We start from the raw sequence: 16,010 nt of genomic DNA on the forward strand, positions 1-16,010 counted from the left end.
TTACCCTTGTCAAGATATTGAAAGACTTTACCAACAGTACAGCAAGTGAATTCAAGGGCTGACTACACATGCTCAAGTCTTAGAGATGTGGCACTTTTACAGGACAGTATTGTAACTGAAGTGTGAACATTTGTTCTTTATGCCACTTAATAGGATTATAAAAAAGTTACAGCAAACAATTAACATCACAGGCGGAAAGACTGTTCCCCAAGAATTGCAACTGGGTGTATCAATTTCAGAATTCACTTCTGGAGGTAAGCAGCACAGCTAGGATGATACTACAAACACTGAGTCCTGCCACTCCAAACAGCTGGAAGAAACAGCCAAATGGCCCCCTGCCTTGTGCTGCCATGCTAGATTTTAGGATTCAGACAGATTTGTTTAATTAAAAAAACATGTCAGGCCAAAACAATAGTTTATTTCATTTTTTTCAGCAACATCTCAGCCATCAAAAAAATAAACTCTAACACAGATGGATGGAAGACTTTTCTACAGTGTTACTAGTGGGTTTTTGACCCCAGGGCTTTGATTGGAGTGATGTTTCTTATTCATCCAATAAGTTAGGAAGCATGGAATTAAAGTGCTTTCATTTCTGAGCTGGTATGAGGTCATCAATGGACTGGCCTTTTTCAAGGCGTTTTTCCATTTCAATCAGTAACTTCACACCATCAACCACCATCTGCACCAGCTCTACCTCAGAGAAGCCTAGCCGGTCAGCATTGGAGACATCAAACACTCCTCCAACAGCAGCAGTATCCACACCCCCTGAAGAAAGAGGAGATTCAGTTTAGAGTTGTGAAGTCCTTCACATCAGCAATACACATAGCAAGAGTCCACTTGGAGCAAAATAGTTTCCCTTGCTGCATTCATACCTGGTTATGGGCAGGGAGGTGGAAGGGCATGGCTTGAACAGAGGGATACTTCCAGTTTGCTTTCAGAGTAGCAGCCATGTTAGTCTGTATCCGCAAAAAGAACAGGAGTACTTGTGGCACCTTAGAGACTAACAAATTTATTAGAGCATAAGCTTTCGTGGACTACAGCCCACTTCTTCGGATGCATACAGAGTGGAATAAGTATTGAGCACACACACACATACAGTCTTAATTGGCCTCTCAGAGTTGGTAAGACAACTCCCACCTGTTTATGCTCTCTGTATGTGTGTATATATACATCTCCTCAATATATGTTCCATTCTATATGCATCCGAAGAAGTGGGCTGTAGTCCACGAAAGCTTATGCTCTAATAAATTTGTTAGTCTCTAAGGTGCCACAAGTACTCCTGTTCTTTTTCCAGTTTGCTGCTGAGTTAATAGTACAGTACAAGTTCTAGCAGACAGGACTCTCCCACTCCCAGCTTTATCAGTCTGAGTGACCCTTGGCAAGTAACTCAGCCTCTGTGCCTAGGATTATCTGCATCATTGGGATAGTATTCTACTGGACAGAAGTCAAGTATCTTGATGCTTTTAGAGAGGGTTTTGATATAAGTGATAAACTGTTCTTGGGGGACAAAAAACAAAACAAACAAAAACAAAAACAAAAAAAAACACCCCACACACAAAGACACTTTCCTTAGCCGTGACTGCAGCTGTAGGCACTCACAGTGAGTAAGCTGTCTATTCCAGACACAAGGGGATGATTTGGACATGGACTGTAAAAGGTGCTACTAATAGAATGCTGTAGTGCAGTTCTGTTGACCTCTATCCCATTTGCCTTCATCTAGTATACTATTTTTTATGAGGTCATCCTGGAGTACTATCCCTCTATTGTATGCACCCTTGGGTAGGGTGAATTGGGGCAACTGCCCTGGGCCCCCATGCTTTGCGGGGCCCTGCGCTTTGATAAAAATTGGGACTATCCTGATAATTAGCCCTTTGTCCTGCATCCCAACCTATGTACGATCAGAGTGCCATTTGTCCAGATATTCAGGAGAGAGGCAGGCAGGTGAGGCGGGAGGCTGGCAGGCAAGGGAGTGGGGTGAGGAGGTGAACGGGGAGGCGAGCAGACAGGAAAGGGGTGAGGCGGCAGGCAGCAAGGAGGAGATGGGGAGGTGCTGGATGGACAGGAGACTGGTGGGCAGGCAGGGGGTGGTGGGAGGCAGGCAGGGGGTGGTGGTGGTGTGGCGAGGAGGGGCAAACAGCAAGGAGACTAGCAGGGAGGCTGATTTGTCCCAAGCCCTGCACCTCCCCCTAGGGATGGCCTTAACTGCATGAGCTGGGAATTAGTCTTCTAGACCAGGGGTGGGCAAACGTTTTGGGCCAAGGGCCACACCTGGGTGGGGAAATTGTATGCAGGGCCAAGGCAGCGGGTTGGGGTGCGGTATGCAGGAAGGGGCTCAAGGCCAGAGACTGGGGCAGAGGAAGGGTGCGGGGTATATGAGAGGGCTCAGGGAAGGGGGTTGGTGCAGGAGGTGGCTCAGGGAGGGGTGTGAGGTACAGCAGGGGGCTTAGGGCAGGGAGTTGGGGGGGCACGAGGTGCAGGAGGGGTTCGAGCTCTGGCCCAGTGCCACTTACTGGCTCAGGGGTGGCAGTGGCACACACTGGGGCCAGGGCAGGCCCAGCCCCGTGCCACTTCAGGAAGCACTGCGGCCCTGGGGGGGCGCAAGGGGGATGGGGGCAGAGGGCTCCACATGCGCTGCCCTTGCTGCGCCTCCAGGTACCTCCCCTGAAGCTCCCATTGGCCGCAGTTTCCCGTTCCTAGCCAATGGGAGCTGCGGGGGGCAGTGCCTGGAGGCAAGGGCAAGGGCAATGCACAGAGCCCTCTGCCCCCTCACCCGGAGGCCGCAGGGACGTGGTGCCGGCTGCTTCAGAGAGCGGCACAGGGCCCATGGCACCACGGGGGGGGGCAATCCCGCAGGCTGGATCCAAAGCCCTGAGGGGCCGGATCCAGCCTGCGGACTGTAGTTTGCCCACCCCTGTTCTAGACACTACCTCTAGGTAATCCAGGCCCCAAAACTACTCTTGCCAATAGCAAAGTATTTAAAGGAAGTGATGCATACAGAACTGCATTCCATTTCTCACCTGTGCCTCGCTTCTGCAGCCTCAGCCTCTTGAGGATTTCTCCAAACTTCTCATGCTTGCCAAGGTTAGGTAGTTTGATGTGTACACCACCACGGAGACCTGTCCCAAGGTTGGATGGGCAGGTCAGGATGTAGCCAAGGTGTGGATTCCACATGAACTCATAGTTTTTGGTCTTAAAGAGAGTTTCAATCTAGAGAGAAAAAAAGCCTTTTAGAGAGACTGCCTGGTCTGTTCCTCCTCTAAAGGTTTGAGGATTTGATGACTATTTACAGTCTCATTAATGTATCTAGCTCCATGATTCACCATCCCTCCCCAGATAGTAGCATGACCGGAGCTGAACAGCTGCTATCAGTGGAGCCTCTGAAACCCTGAAGCTCCCTGGATTTAGAAGTGGGGGCAAGCAGCAGGGCATTTCCTTCTCCCCCGCGCCTCCCCCCACACAAAACCCAGATGTTTAGAACTTGACTAGTTCAGACACTAGGGAACAAAGTTAGATTTAGTTGCTTTCAGGGTACCATCTAAGCCCATCTGTTGATACAGGCTTGTGGGAAGAGAGCGGATATTTAGTGATGTGTTGTCAGGCTTGATTTAGTGGCGTTTGTTCCTCTTTGCATTGGTGGACATGGGGAGGAAGTGCTGGTTTTACTTCCCCCCACACACTAGTGTTTTAGCGAAGGTACTTTATGTAGTGTAGCACCACTACACATTTACTGAATCTCAAGACATGTTCCATTATTTGTCTGTAGGCAGTGGTAGTTCATATTGTGTATTAAACCCCATTTAAGAGGAGGAAGCCAGTCAGGATGTTAGAGGACCTTCCTTTAGACTTCATAACAATAACTTAGTCAGAGTAAGTGTTTGAGCCCATAGACCCCTGGAATTTACTTGTGGAAAGATACACTAAGATGCTACCAGATGCCTAAGCTACATTGTCAGATGTTTACACAAGTACAATACAGGACTTGTGCTAGCACTGAGATTCCATGCCACACAGTAGCAGTACATGGCAGTATATTTTTAGAGCCTGTTTTAAGTAAGCACTCTGAACACTGCATCAAGTCCTGCACCATTTAAGGCAAGAGCAATTCTCTTTAGGCTTCTTGTTACAAATGTTAACTTCACCTGTGTTAGCCCAGTACAGAAGCGGGTGAACACTTCCTTCATGTTGCCACCTTTCTGCATGGAAATAACTCTAAGGTGATCTTCCTCATTGATCCAGACAAGGAAGGTCTTGTTGTCATTGTGCCTAGAAGACAGAAGCCAAACAACTCATTTCTCCATTTGGAGTGGAGTTTTCCAGATGGCAATCCAAGGGAGTAAATCTACAATGGGTTAAGTCTAAATCAGTCCAACTCTTATCTGAAGAGCTCATGTTGCACTGAAAATTGACACTAAAGTCTCAGTGTCATTTACTCTTACATGACCGTTTCAGAGTTAAAACTGAATCTACTGTATCTGCTCTTGTAGGTTAAAGGGTCAAATCAACTCCATATATAGACCTTCCCGAAATATCAAAGCAATTCAGCTTTTTCTGCCCTTAAAATCTGAATAATTGTTATTTGACTCCTCCTTCACCCTGCTTAGGCATGCACCCGTTCCTATTAGCTTACTGCTCAACCTTGATGCCATGTCAAGTCTTAAATTAATTTGCAAGTCCCCAGGGACAGAAAGATTCAGTCCCTTTGTTCCATGGAGTGTCACTTTTGAGCAGTGTAAGGGGTGAAATACATTAGCATATATTCCTGAGATGGCAGCACTCTGCATCTTGACTATCTCACACCAATGGTATGCAAGGAAACATGATGTGCAACCTAACTGTCTTGTCAAGGTCAATTAAGTTACCTTACATGCAGCAATGACTCAGCACATGAGTAGATTCAAGAAACAAAATTTTGGATATTCATTTTAAGCTGCAGTTTAGAAGGAAGAATGCTGCAAGCCTGATGACCCATTGGTCCATCTACCCTTGCCTTTGGATTTTAGTTGCTGCTGCCAGATTAAAAAAATTTAGCCCAATACTGATAAGCTAGTCCACGACAGCAGTCAATCTGGGTATTGAATTAGTTAGCTGTCAAGATGAAGGTTACATAAAATGTTAAAAGCTTCCATTTAATTGGAGACTCAGGTTTTAGAGTCATGGCTCAGTCAACAAAGCTATCTAGTGTTGGTATCTCTTGCAGGCAGGTGATGAGTTATCTTGGAAAGGTGACCTACAAAACCAAACATGTTCAAGATCCCACTGTTGCATGAGAGACTGGAGGGATTCTACTGAGTGTAGCAAGAAGCTTTTAGTGACTCTTGTTGACCTGGGAACATTCACAGGAGTTCAACCTTCAGTGTAGAGGAGAACAAGAACATTTTTTTCTTCCACTAGTTGGTTGGGTGTTAGAGGTCTGACAAGTTAACTCCTTCCCTTTACTTGTTCCTGTGTCAAGACATATTGCTAGCTGTCTAGACAGAAAAGGGAAGGCCTGATGTTTCCAGTGCAAGAGAGCCACATAAGAGGCCAGGTCTTCTCCTTACCATAAGCAGAAAGACACAAGCACTAGTTCCCTTTTAGGTTTGCTTGGTTGACATTGCTGCAGAAGGCATTGCTTTTCCTGCAATGTGTTTTCCGTGAAGCCATTTTTACTGCAGTTTTTTTTTTTTTTTTAAGTCCCAAAAGGCTAGGTTGAGTTACTCATCATAGTGACAATGCCACTAGTTCACCATTAACTGATTTTAAGCTGCCTCCCTTAAATGAATTATTTCTGCAATTCTTATATCCCCAGTAAAGGGGCAGAGAGCCACAGACATGCCAATGAGGGTAAACTTAAAGTTTGAGGGCTTTTTAAATTTTAGCTTTATGGGCTTGATCTTGTGGCCCACTGAAGCAGATATTAAAGCTCAAATTTAAGTGAGAGCAAAAGCAAAGACAGTATGCAAGTTTCTGCCAAGTGAACACTAGTGTACAGAAGCTGTTTCATTCAGCTAGATCATTCAGGACCATAGATTTCTGCGTGGTACCCACTGCAGATGCGTTTAAAGGATTCTGGTTTCCATTGCATATACTCACCAAATACCTCTGCCATCAGGCCAATCTCGTGCCATTCCAGAAGCCAACAGGAGAGGAGAAACTGGTTTATCAAATAGGAAGTGATCATCAATCAGCTGCTGCTGCTCTGCATCAGTCATGTTTTTCAAAGCATAGTACTTTCCATTAAGGTCACCTTCCAGGCTAGCCAGGGCTGAAAGCAAGAGTCACATTTAGTACACAAACAGGATGCTAGGTGGTATTTTGATACGTTCCCAGCAATTGAGTGGCTAGATACACAAGCCTAGTGGCATTTCTGAAACTGATCAGTTTTGTTTCCTTCCTCCCCTTACTGTAAGGGACCATGCAGTGTTTGGTTCTTTCAGCTTTGAAGGATCGATCAGGCTGCTGCCCATTGTTGGGAGTTACTGTAGCCTTTATTTCTTTAAAGGGCATTTGTTTTCTGAGGAGCCATGAAACTAGATTTAATAGGACCTATATAGCTTATTCCACTTCTGGCTAGAAATTTTAATAGTACATGAATAAGCAAGGCCACTTCAGTCATTTAGAGGTTAGAGTAACATTACTTTCTGTATTGAGGAGTCCTAAACAGAGTTGTCTCAGCACAGAGGACAGCATTGCCACTGTACAAGACAGTCTCCTAAAATACATCCCACTGAAACCCACAGCCCACTTCCACGGTGTCATCTTAGTGGAAAGCTAGGTGGCTCTTAACTGCAGCTCTTGCATATGTTACAATACATCACTGAATTTGAAAAGTCTAACACCTGCTCTAGGTGAGTGCATGCTCACTTGCTATCCCACACAGACAGCAAAGCCTTCAAGGTCACAATCTCATTACTTAATACAATCCAATTGCCCTCTACTTGCTTCCAAATCACTTCCAGTTGAGAAAGCAGCTCTAGTTTTAGGTTAGTCATCCAGCTACATATGTGGTAATTTGACAGATTCCTAGTTCTGCATTTGGTGCTCTAATATTTGAGAGATTTTTGCAGTTGAGGAGGTAGGCAAAAATATTCATAGATTCATAGATTATAGGACTGGAAGGGACCTCGAGAGGTCATCGAGTCCAGTCCCCTGCCCGCATGGCAGGACCAAATACTGTCTAGACCATCCCTGATAGACATTTATCTAACCTACTCTTAAATATCTCCAGAGACGGAGATTCCACAACCTCCCTAGGCAATTTGTTCCAGTGTTTAACCACCCTGACAGTTAGGAACTTTTTCCTAATGTCCAACCTAGACCTCCCTTGCTGCAGTTTAAACCCATTGTTTCTGGTTCTATCCTTAGAGGCTAAGGTGAACAAGTTCTCTCCCTCCTCCTTATGACACCCTATTAGATACCTGAAAACTGCTATCATGTCCCCTCTCAGTCTTCTCTTTTCCAAACTAAACAAACCCAGTTCTTTCAGCCTTCCTTCATAGGTCATGTTCTCAAGACCTTTAATCATTCTTGTTGCTCTTCTTTGGACCCTTTCCAATTTCTCCACATCTTTTTTAAAATGCGGTGCCCAGAACTGGACACAATACTCCAGCTGAGGCCTAACCAGAGCAGAGTAGAGCGGAAGAATGACTTCTCGTGTCTTGCTCACAACACACCTGTTAATACATCCCAGAATCATGTTTGCTTTTTTTGCAACAGCATCACACTGTTGACTCATATTTAGCTTGTGGTCCACTATAACCCCTAGATCCCTTTCTGCCGTACTCCTTCCTAGACAGTCTTTTCCCATTCTGTATGTGTGAAATTGATTTTTCCTTCCTAAGTGGAGCACTTTGCATTTGTCTTTGTTAAACTTCATCCTGTTTACCTCAGCCCATTTCTCCAATTTGTCCAGATCATTTTGAATTATGACCCTGTCCTCCAAAGTAGTTGCAATCCCTCCCAGTTTGGTATCATCCACAAACTTAATAAGCGTACTTTCTATGCCAATATCTAAGTCGTTGATGAAGATATTGAACAGAGCCGGTCCCAAAACAGACCCCTGCGGAACCCCACTCGTTACGCCTTTCCAGCAGGATTGGGAACCATTAATAACAACTCTGAGTACGGTTATCCAGCCAGTTATGCACCCACCTTATAGTAGCCCCATCTAAGTTGTATTTGCCTAGTTTATCGATAAGAATATCATGCGAGACCGTATCAAATGCCTTACTAAAGTCTAGGTATACCACATCCACCGCTTCACCCTTATCCACAAGGCTCGTTATCCTATCAAAGAAAGCTATCAGATTGGTTTGACATGATTGGTTCTTCACAAATCCATGCTGGCTGTTCCCTATCACCTTACCACCTTCCAAGTGTTTGCAGATGATTTCCTTAATTACTTGCTCCATTATCTTCCCTGGCACAGAAGTTAAACTAACTGGTCTGTAGTTACCTGGGTTGTTTTTATTTCCCTTTTTATAGATGGGCACTATATTTGCCCTTTTCCAGTCTTCTGGAATCTCTCCCGTCTCCCATGACTTTCCAAAGATAATAGCTAGAGGCTCAGATACCTCCTCTATTAGCTCCTTGAGTATTCTAGGATGCATTTCATCAGGCCCAGGTGACTTGCAGGCATCTAACTTTTCTAAGTGATTTTTAACTTGTTCTTTTTTTATTTTATCCGCTAAACCTACCCCCTTCCCATTAGCATTCACTATGTTAGGCATTCCTTCAGACTTCTCGGTGAAGACCGAAACAAAGAAGTCATTAAGCATCTCCGCCATTTCCAAGTTTCCTGTTACTGTTTCTCCCTCTTCACTAAGCAGTGGGCCTACCCTGTCTTTGGTCTTCCTCTTGCTTCTAATGTATTGATAAAAAGTCTTCTTGTTTCCTTTTATTCCCGTAGCTAGTTTGAGCTCATTTTGTGCCTTTGCCTTTCTAATCTTGCCCCTGCATTCCTGTGTTGTTTGCCTATATTCATCCTTTGTAATCTGTCCTAGTTTCCATTTTTTATATGACTCCTTTTTATTTTTTAGATCGTGCAAGATTTCGTGGTTAAGCCAAGGTGGTCTTTTGCCACATTTTCTATCTTTCCTAACCAGCGGAATAGCTTGCTTTTGGGCCCTTAATAGTGTCCCTTTGAAAAACTGCCAACTCTCCTCAGTTGTTTTTCCCCTCAGTCTTGATTCCCATGGGACCTTACCTATCAGCTCTCTGAGCTTCCCAAAATCTGCCTTCCTGAAATCCATTGTCTCTATTTTGCTGTTCTCCCTTCTACCCTTCCTTAGAATTGCAAACTCTATGATTTCATGATCACTTTCACCCAGGCTGCCTTCTACTTTCACATTCTCAACGAGTTCCTCCCTATTTGTTAAAATCAAGTCTAGAACAGCTTCCCCACTAGTAGCTTTTTCAACCTTCTGAAATAAAAAGTTGTCTCCAATGCAGTCCAAGAATTTGTTGGATAGTCTGTGCCCCGCTGTGTTATTTTCCCAACATATATCCGGATAGTTGAAGTCCCCCATCACCACCAAATCTTGGGCTTTGGATGATTTTGTTAGTTGCTTGAAGAAAGCCTCATCCACCTCTTCCACCTGGTTAGGTGGCCTGTAGTAGACTCCTAGCAGGACATCTCCCTTGTTTTTTGCCCCTTTAAGCCTAACCCAGAGACTCTCAACACTTCCGTCTCCTATGTCCATCTTTACCTCAGTCCAAGTGTGTACATTTTTAATATATAAGGCAACACCTCCTCCCTTTTTCCCCTGTCTATCCTTCCTGAGCAAGCTGTACCCATCCACACCAACATTCCAATCATGTGTATTATCCCACCAAGTTTCAGTGATGCCAACAATGTCATAGTTGTATTTATTTATTAGCACTTCCAGTTCTTCCTGCTTATTCCCCATACTTCTTGCATTTGTATATAGGCATCTAAGATACTGGTTTGATCTTTCCTCCCAGTTTTGTCCTGACTCTCCTTTCTCTCTGCCAATATAGCCCACACTCCCTCTCGTTTCCGACCCATCTCCCCGGTCTCCATGTTCCCCACTTACCTGTGGGCTTTGCTCACCTGTCCCCGTCGAACCTAGTTTAAAGCCCTCCACCTCCTCAACTGTCAGCCTCAGTTTAACAAACATTGAAAGTCAGTCCATAAGATCAGAACTTTCATTTTACCTTCAACAGAAAGCTTCTCAATAGCCCGTCTCTCTCCTCTGCTACAATGAGGGGGAAGGCAGAATCCACGGATGCTCCTACCAGTTCTGACACGGGAGCTTAGCACGTAGTTGGGGTCCAGGTCATCACCACCCTATAAGAGATTGAGAAGTACAACCATGCCACCAAGTTCTGCCCTGAATTATGTACAGCCCCTATTAGTTTCATAGCATGATTTGACCCCAAAGCCTTCAATATTTGAGTAGGATTTAGCATTAATGCAATAAAGCCACCATGTTACTATCTCATATTTTAAGTGGATAAGCTAGTGTAGTGCATGCATACAATCCTCATGTCAGTGCTCTTAATACATTAGAGCTGCTTTCCTCTACTAACAGTTGGAAAAGATCAACTCATTAACAGAATTTTAGATCTGTGTTTGCCTATGTCCAAGTTTAGAGTTTTATTTCCCCTGCAGAAGTGGGCTCTAAATAATGCAGCTCCTTGTGTTTAGATGCTTGTCAAGACACCTTGTCTTGTAGGTGGCAAACAGAGTTATGAACTCAGGTTGCTACAGTTAAGAGTCTTCCCATTCAACTTTAAAAATCTACTTTATAAATAGTTCACATGTTAGGGATTCCTAGTAGTTTAATATTTCTAGAATAAACAATTGGAAAGGCAGGGAAAGATCCTGAACTCAAACTTGGGAATGGATGGGACATAGTAGTGACTGCAACAGCTCAAGTGGTTTGTAAGATCCACTTGTGTACCAGGACCCAGCCTAGAGCCATCCTTAAGGATCCTCCAGGGTGAGACAGGGCTGCCCCAGAAGTTGAGTAGAAATGTGGATGTTGAAGCCCACACAGCTAAGACAGGAGTAACTGTTCCACTAGAGCAGAGTGAGCTAAGGGCTGGTCTACCCTACCCACCGGATCAGCAGGCAGAGATCAATGTGTGTGTGTGTGTGTGTGTGTGTGTGAATTTATCACATCTATACTAGATGTGATAAGTCAACTGCTGAGAGCTCTTCTCGTTCTGGTGGAGTACTGGAGTCGACAGAAGCACAAGCGGAGTCAATGGGAGAGCATCAGCTGTCTATTTACTGCAGTGAAGACACTGTGGTAAGTACACTGGATCCCCGCTAGAACGTGGGGTTTTGGATCCATGCGCAGTCCCGCGTTACCATGGATTCCAATGAAGGTAATTAAATTTGGGATCCATGCACGGTCCCGCACTATAACCAAATTCACGCTATAAAGATGCGCATTTTAGGGAGGGTCTGCTGTACGTCAACTTCAGCTACACTATTCATGTAGATGAAGTTGTGTATCTTAGATCGACCCCGTGCGGTAGTGCAGGCAAGCCTTAAGTCACAGCAGTATCTCAGGTCACATAGGACAGGCGTACTGTAGTCATTCGGAAGTGGTTCCACCCAGCCTGTGGAGAAGAGTCCTTACTGAGACAGACTCCAGAGAGCAATAGCTAGGAATACAACAGATTCTAACAAGTGGTCACTCAAGTCACAGGAACAGATTCTGACTGACAGGGACAAGCAACTGCACTAGTTTTGCCCAGGCTTTATACTTTTGTCAGATGTCTGACCATTGCTGATGAAAGACTCTATACCTGTAGGTTATCAGGATTCAAGTCAGTCTTGTGCTGGTCACTTGGTTTGTAGCCTCCATGTCGGTCCTTGATAATTGGGTCAAAGAGTGCCTTAAACACCTCATAGGATTCTTCATCACCAGCTACGCAGCCTACTGTCATAATGAAGGGATGGCCTGGAGTGGTAATAGAATTGCAAGAGCCAGATTTGGGTGATGTTTAACTGTATCCCAGAACAGCATTAGCCAGATAAGTTTGTCCTTATAATGGTAGGTCTAGTCACATTCCTACATACACACACACATGACAAGAACCAGTTGAAGACAAATCTTAGACACTTTACATTTCATCCAGCTAATGAAATGTAAAGTTACTGAAAACCCATAACTGTTGCCAATAAGCCATATTTGGACAAGTGAATCTAGGTCAGGGCAAGATTTTTGTTCATAGTCAATTTTACTAGTTATAGTTTAATCAGATATTTTATGCTCAGGCATTGCAGCCATTAGAATACGCTGGGCTTGGACTTCATGGACAACTTGATTTTTGGTTCAGACTGCTACTGATTGAGTTGCATTGTTGTAGTTTGCTCACAAGAGTCACCTCCACAAACTTAGTCACCATATGCATCTCTTATTTCAGCTGGTTCACATAGAATATTCTCAATGCATTTTACCAGGATTATCAACCCCAGTCTGAATGACATCATCCAGGGTGAAGCCACTGGGTGTAACTCTGTCTCTCAGTTTCTTGTACAAGTCCAGGGTTAGCACCTTGGCCATGTGGTTGTTGTGGGCGCTCAGGTCCGGGTACTCCTCATCAGGAGGCAGTCTCTGATTATTTAGTTGGGCCATTTTGATATTGCTAGAGTAAAAATAAATACTGGAATGTTAACACATTAATAAATCTGCTCCCCCTTTTTTTCAAAGAAGTGCCACAGAACTTCATATAGCCAGTTTGGAATAGGAGAGATCAAAGCAGCCAAGTAAGCCCTCAGAATGTCAAATTTTTAATCATGGTGTTTGTAGATAAGTTACACTTTTAGTCAGATTTTGTTTCAGATCAAAGCATTTAGCAGAGCAGTTACATAATTTGAGTGTTTGGTCTGTCAGAACATGGCATGCATTTATAGTGTTCTCTGCATTGCCCAATGGGATAAGGCCACCTTTAACTCTTAGTGGGCAGTGCTTTTGGGCCAGGACTCACTGCTTGAGAGATTTTGACAGCTCTAGGAACCTTGGTGCTGCTATCAAGACGCACTTCCTGTAATGAGGGAGAACAGATGGTTGTGGATCAAGAGGCTCTGTCCTTTACCTGGGTTGTCAACCCCAGTTTGGATGACATCATCCAAGGTAAATCCACTGGGAGTCTGTTTGTCCCTCAACTTCTTGTACAGGTCCAGGGTCAGCACCTTGGCCATGTAATTGTTGTGAACACTCAGGTCTGGGAACTCATCCGCAGCAGAGTACTTCTTCTTCAGGAGGTTGTGGCTGTTTGAGAAGGGCATGACTGATGCCTGACTGCAAGGTGCTAGGGGAGAAGAAAGGGGAAACCTCACCTTCAGTGCTTGGCACGCCCTTCCAGGCAGGCTCTGGAAGGACGCCATGGCATGCAGCAAGGTCACCTTGGCATGTACTTCACCTGCCTGCGGCCCAGTAACCGCCTGGTCTCTAAGGCGCCTTCCACAACCTCCTAACAAGGGCACCCTGGGGGCCGGGCTACCCCCTTCTACACACGGGGAGGGTGCAGAGCCGGGGTGGGGAGGACTTGCCGCAGGTCACGCAGCAAGTCGGTGGGAAAAGTGCCAGATCTCCCCGACTCGGGGCTTCAGGCAGTGGCCAGCCCCCCTGCGGAGAGCTCTTTCCCGGCCCTGCCGGAGCGGGGCCCCTTCCGGGGAGGGGGAACCCGCGTTAGCTGCAGAGCCGCGCGTCCCAGCTGCTCCCACACCTGCCCCCCCAGCAGAGGTTACGGGCTCGGCAGCTGCCACCCAGCAGCCGCACTCGGAGATCAATGCACCGGGCCACCCACGCCCTCGGCAGGGGGCGCAGCCGCGAGCTCGGGGCTCCAGCACAGGCGCCCGGCTTTCCAGCCAGGAGAGCAGCGGCGCTCCCGACCCGGCCGGGTTATCTCCCTCCGGCCCCAGGCAAGCGGGGCGGGAGGCGGCTCAGGAGGGTGATGCGGCACCTGCCCGCGCCTGAGAGGCAGTGGGACGAGCGCGGCAACCGTTCCCCAGAACCCAGCACCTGCAGGGAGGGTGCAATGCAATGCAATGCAAGCGCCCCCCGCCAGGAGAGGGAAGGCAATGCAGCCCCTCCCCCAGGCTCAGCCGCCGGGGCCAGGAGGACGATGCAACCTCGCCCCACCTGGGGGTAGGGGAGAAGAGTGGGAAATGCAGCCCCCCGGCTCGCTGTGCGCAGCTCGCAACCGGGACCCAGCTGCAACCGCAACCAAATCCCGTAGGGAGCGTCCGGCTGCTGCAGATCAGCCAGCGCCGGAGGGGAGAAGGGAGAAGGTGAGGACTGACTGGGGAAGAGAAATTCCTCCGGTTTCCCCAAGCCTGGGGGGGAGACAAAGATCCCAAATACCCAGCACAAGCTCTGGAGAGCCCGGCACCCTCCCATCCCTGCGGGATCCCCGCTGGGGAGAGTTCGCCCATCCCAATAGCACTGCCCACCCACTTTGGGGACCGGGTTAAATAATCCCCTACACCAAGCCATTATGCAACAAACGCCTCATCCGAGTGGGGGGTGAATATCTATGTAAATACCCTGCTAAATAGCGGCTTAACCTGGCTTTAAAGTTAGAGCCGATCCAGTTTAACAAACCCTCTAGTGCCTGCATCGAGTTAGGGTTTAATTGGTTGCATTCTGGGCGTCCATATTATAATCTGTTTCCATCTCTCCCTTTATCTATAAGCCCCCCCGCAACGCCTCCCCTCCCTTTTTCAGGGTCCGGAGACACACTCCGGACCCTTTGGTAGCTAGCACTAACACACAATACATTTAGCTGCAATACAATATAGACCCTTCGGGTTACAATTTTGGGTGGTGGGGTTTTTTTTTTTTTTTTGGCCTCGAAATAGTGGTTTTAAATCAAACTGTCTAAAACAGGCTAAATAGATCATCCTCCAATTTTAGTGTTGCCAGTCAGGTCCCCCAGCACTTACCGAGCACCACAGAAACCGCCCTTGTTCTTGCTCTTACACCCCAAAGCTGTCAGAGAGCGACCTATATGAAGTGGAGTCTCACCCCCACAGCCTCACCAGTTTTATATACAGCAGGAGCTGGCCTCCCATTGGCTGGTATTTATATTCCATTCATTCCACTGGAAGATTGTAAAAGGGAGTGGCGAAGTCCCTTCGTCTATTATAACCTATTGTTACTTCCATTTTGCCAGGCCTCCTAGTCGCAGGGTGATGCTGGCTGTCTCCGGTTTCTCTGTGTTAGCCTGAGCTACAACTTTCCTTCCAGGCTATCTAAAAATATGAGGGGTTTTGGCTCAATCGTATGGGATTTATTTGCAATGCTCTTGTAAAATGCAAATACTGTATTAATGCACAACCACTTCCCATTATTACAGTGTTTCCCTGCACTATTAGACCCACACAGCGTTTTTGCCATTCAGACTTGCTGCCTTTAGTAAATATTTAACAATGACTATAATAATCTGATGTAATAAAAGTAAGGTCTTTGTGATGTTAGGACCAGCCTGATCTAAGAGTCATCTGAGTGATTAACTGCCTCTGTGTTCACTGGTTAGAAACTATGATAAGAATAATGGCTGAAAATCTAGTACCTATTCTCAGCCTCCTTGAAATATTAAAATAGTGAGTTTATCTCACAGTTTAATTTGAAGGAAAGCATACTTGATTAATAAAGTACACCAAGCCTCTTATTTTATTGTGTGCAAAAAAGGGGGGGAGGGGGATAGGTAGGGGAGAGGCTGCATTGGAGAGTAGCTGAAATGGTACAAAGGCATGATCTTAATTCCCTGTTGAAAACAGAAATTAAAAGACTAAAGCTTGCTCACCTTATTCATGAAAGTAGTGCTATTGATTTTAATGGGATTACTCAGGTGACTACAACAAGCAGGATTGGGCCTAAAGTTAGATGCTACTAAGGCTAAGGACAAAGCAAAGTTAATGACTTTACTTTCAACCTTATACTATTACACTTTATATTTCTTTCTGAAGCATAGTTATTACAGTAGGCCTTACATTTGTCCAAATGGGACAGGGGATTATACATTTATATAGGTTCAAATAAGAGGAT

The 16,010-nt window shown here is 45.9% G+C and overlaps 2 protein-coding genes across 4 annotated transcripts in view; one reads left to right on the top strand and one right to left on the bottom strand.

The window, feature by feature from the left end:
• Window positions 1-398: 398 nt before the first annotated feature.
• Window positions 399-15,010, bottom strand: CKB (creatine kinase B). 3 transcript variants are annotated; one of them, XM_054025470.1, is made up of 8 exons: window positions 14,906-15,010; window positions 13,054-13,269; window positions 11,761-11,915; window positions 10,156-10,288; window positions 6,073-6,244; window positions 4,140-4,263; window positions 3,018-3,207; window positions 399-765 (listed from the first exon to the last, which is right to left on the bottom strand). In XM_054025470.1, the coding sequence occupies exons 2-8, from the start codon at window positions 13,244-13,246 to the stop codon at window positions 587-589; spliced, it is 1,146 nt and encodes a 381-aa protein (XP_053881445.1). In that variant the 5' UTR covers window positions 13,247-13,269; window positions 14,906-15,010; the 3' UTR covers window positions 399-586. The 3 variants fall into 3 exon arrangements, with proteins under 3 accessions (XP_053881445.1, XP_053881446.1, XP_053881447.1); XM_054025471.1 differs by lacking the exon at window positions 13,054-13,269 and adding an exon at window positions 12,416-12,603 and having other exon boundaries at window positions 14,906-15,003; XM_054025472.1 differs by lacking the exon at window positions 14,906-15,010 and adding an exon at window positions 12,416-12,603 and having other exon boundaries at window positions 13,054-13,068.
• Window positions 10,297-16,010, top strand: part of TRMT61A (tRNA methyltransferase 61A) — a 44,490-nt gene continuing 38,776 nt past the window's right edge. Inside the window, exon 1 of the mRNA XM_054025474.1 lies at window positions 10,297-11,255. The gene's annotated coding sequence lies outside the window, so the exon portion shown is untranslated. The remainder of the gene's footprint in view (window positions 11,256-16,010) is intronic.

This window comes from Malaclemys terrapin, chromosome 4, assembly GCF_027887155.1.
Source record: "Malaclemys terrapin pileata isolate rMalTer1 chromosome 4, rMalTer1.hap1, whole genome shotgun sequence".
NCBI classification, from domain to species: domain Eukaryota; kingdom Metazoa; phylum Chordata; order Testudines; family Emydidae; genus Malaclemys; species Malaclemys terrapin.

Bases quoted from the DNA above. Each gene is read 5' to 3' on its own strand.
- CKB (XM_054025470.1), bottom strand. From the start codon at position 13,246: ATGCCCTTCTCAAACAGCCACAACCTCCTGAAGAAGAAGTACTCTGCT. The intron at 11,916-13,053 runs GTAAAGGACAGA...TTACCACTCCAG, and splicing joins AACTGGGGTTGACAACCCAG to GCCATCCCTTCATTATGACA. The intron at 4,264-6,072 runs GTGAGTATATGC...TCTGTCTTCTAG, and splicing joins CCTGATGGCAGAGGTATTTG to GCACAATGACAACAAGACCT.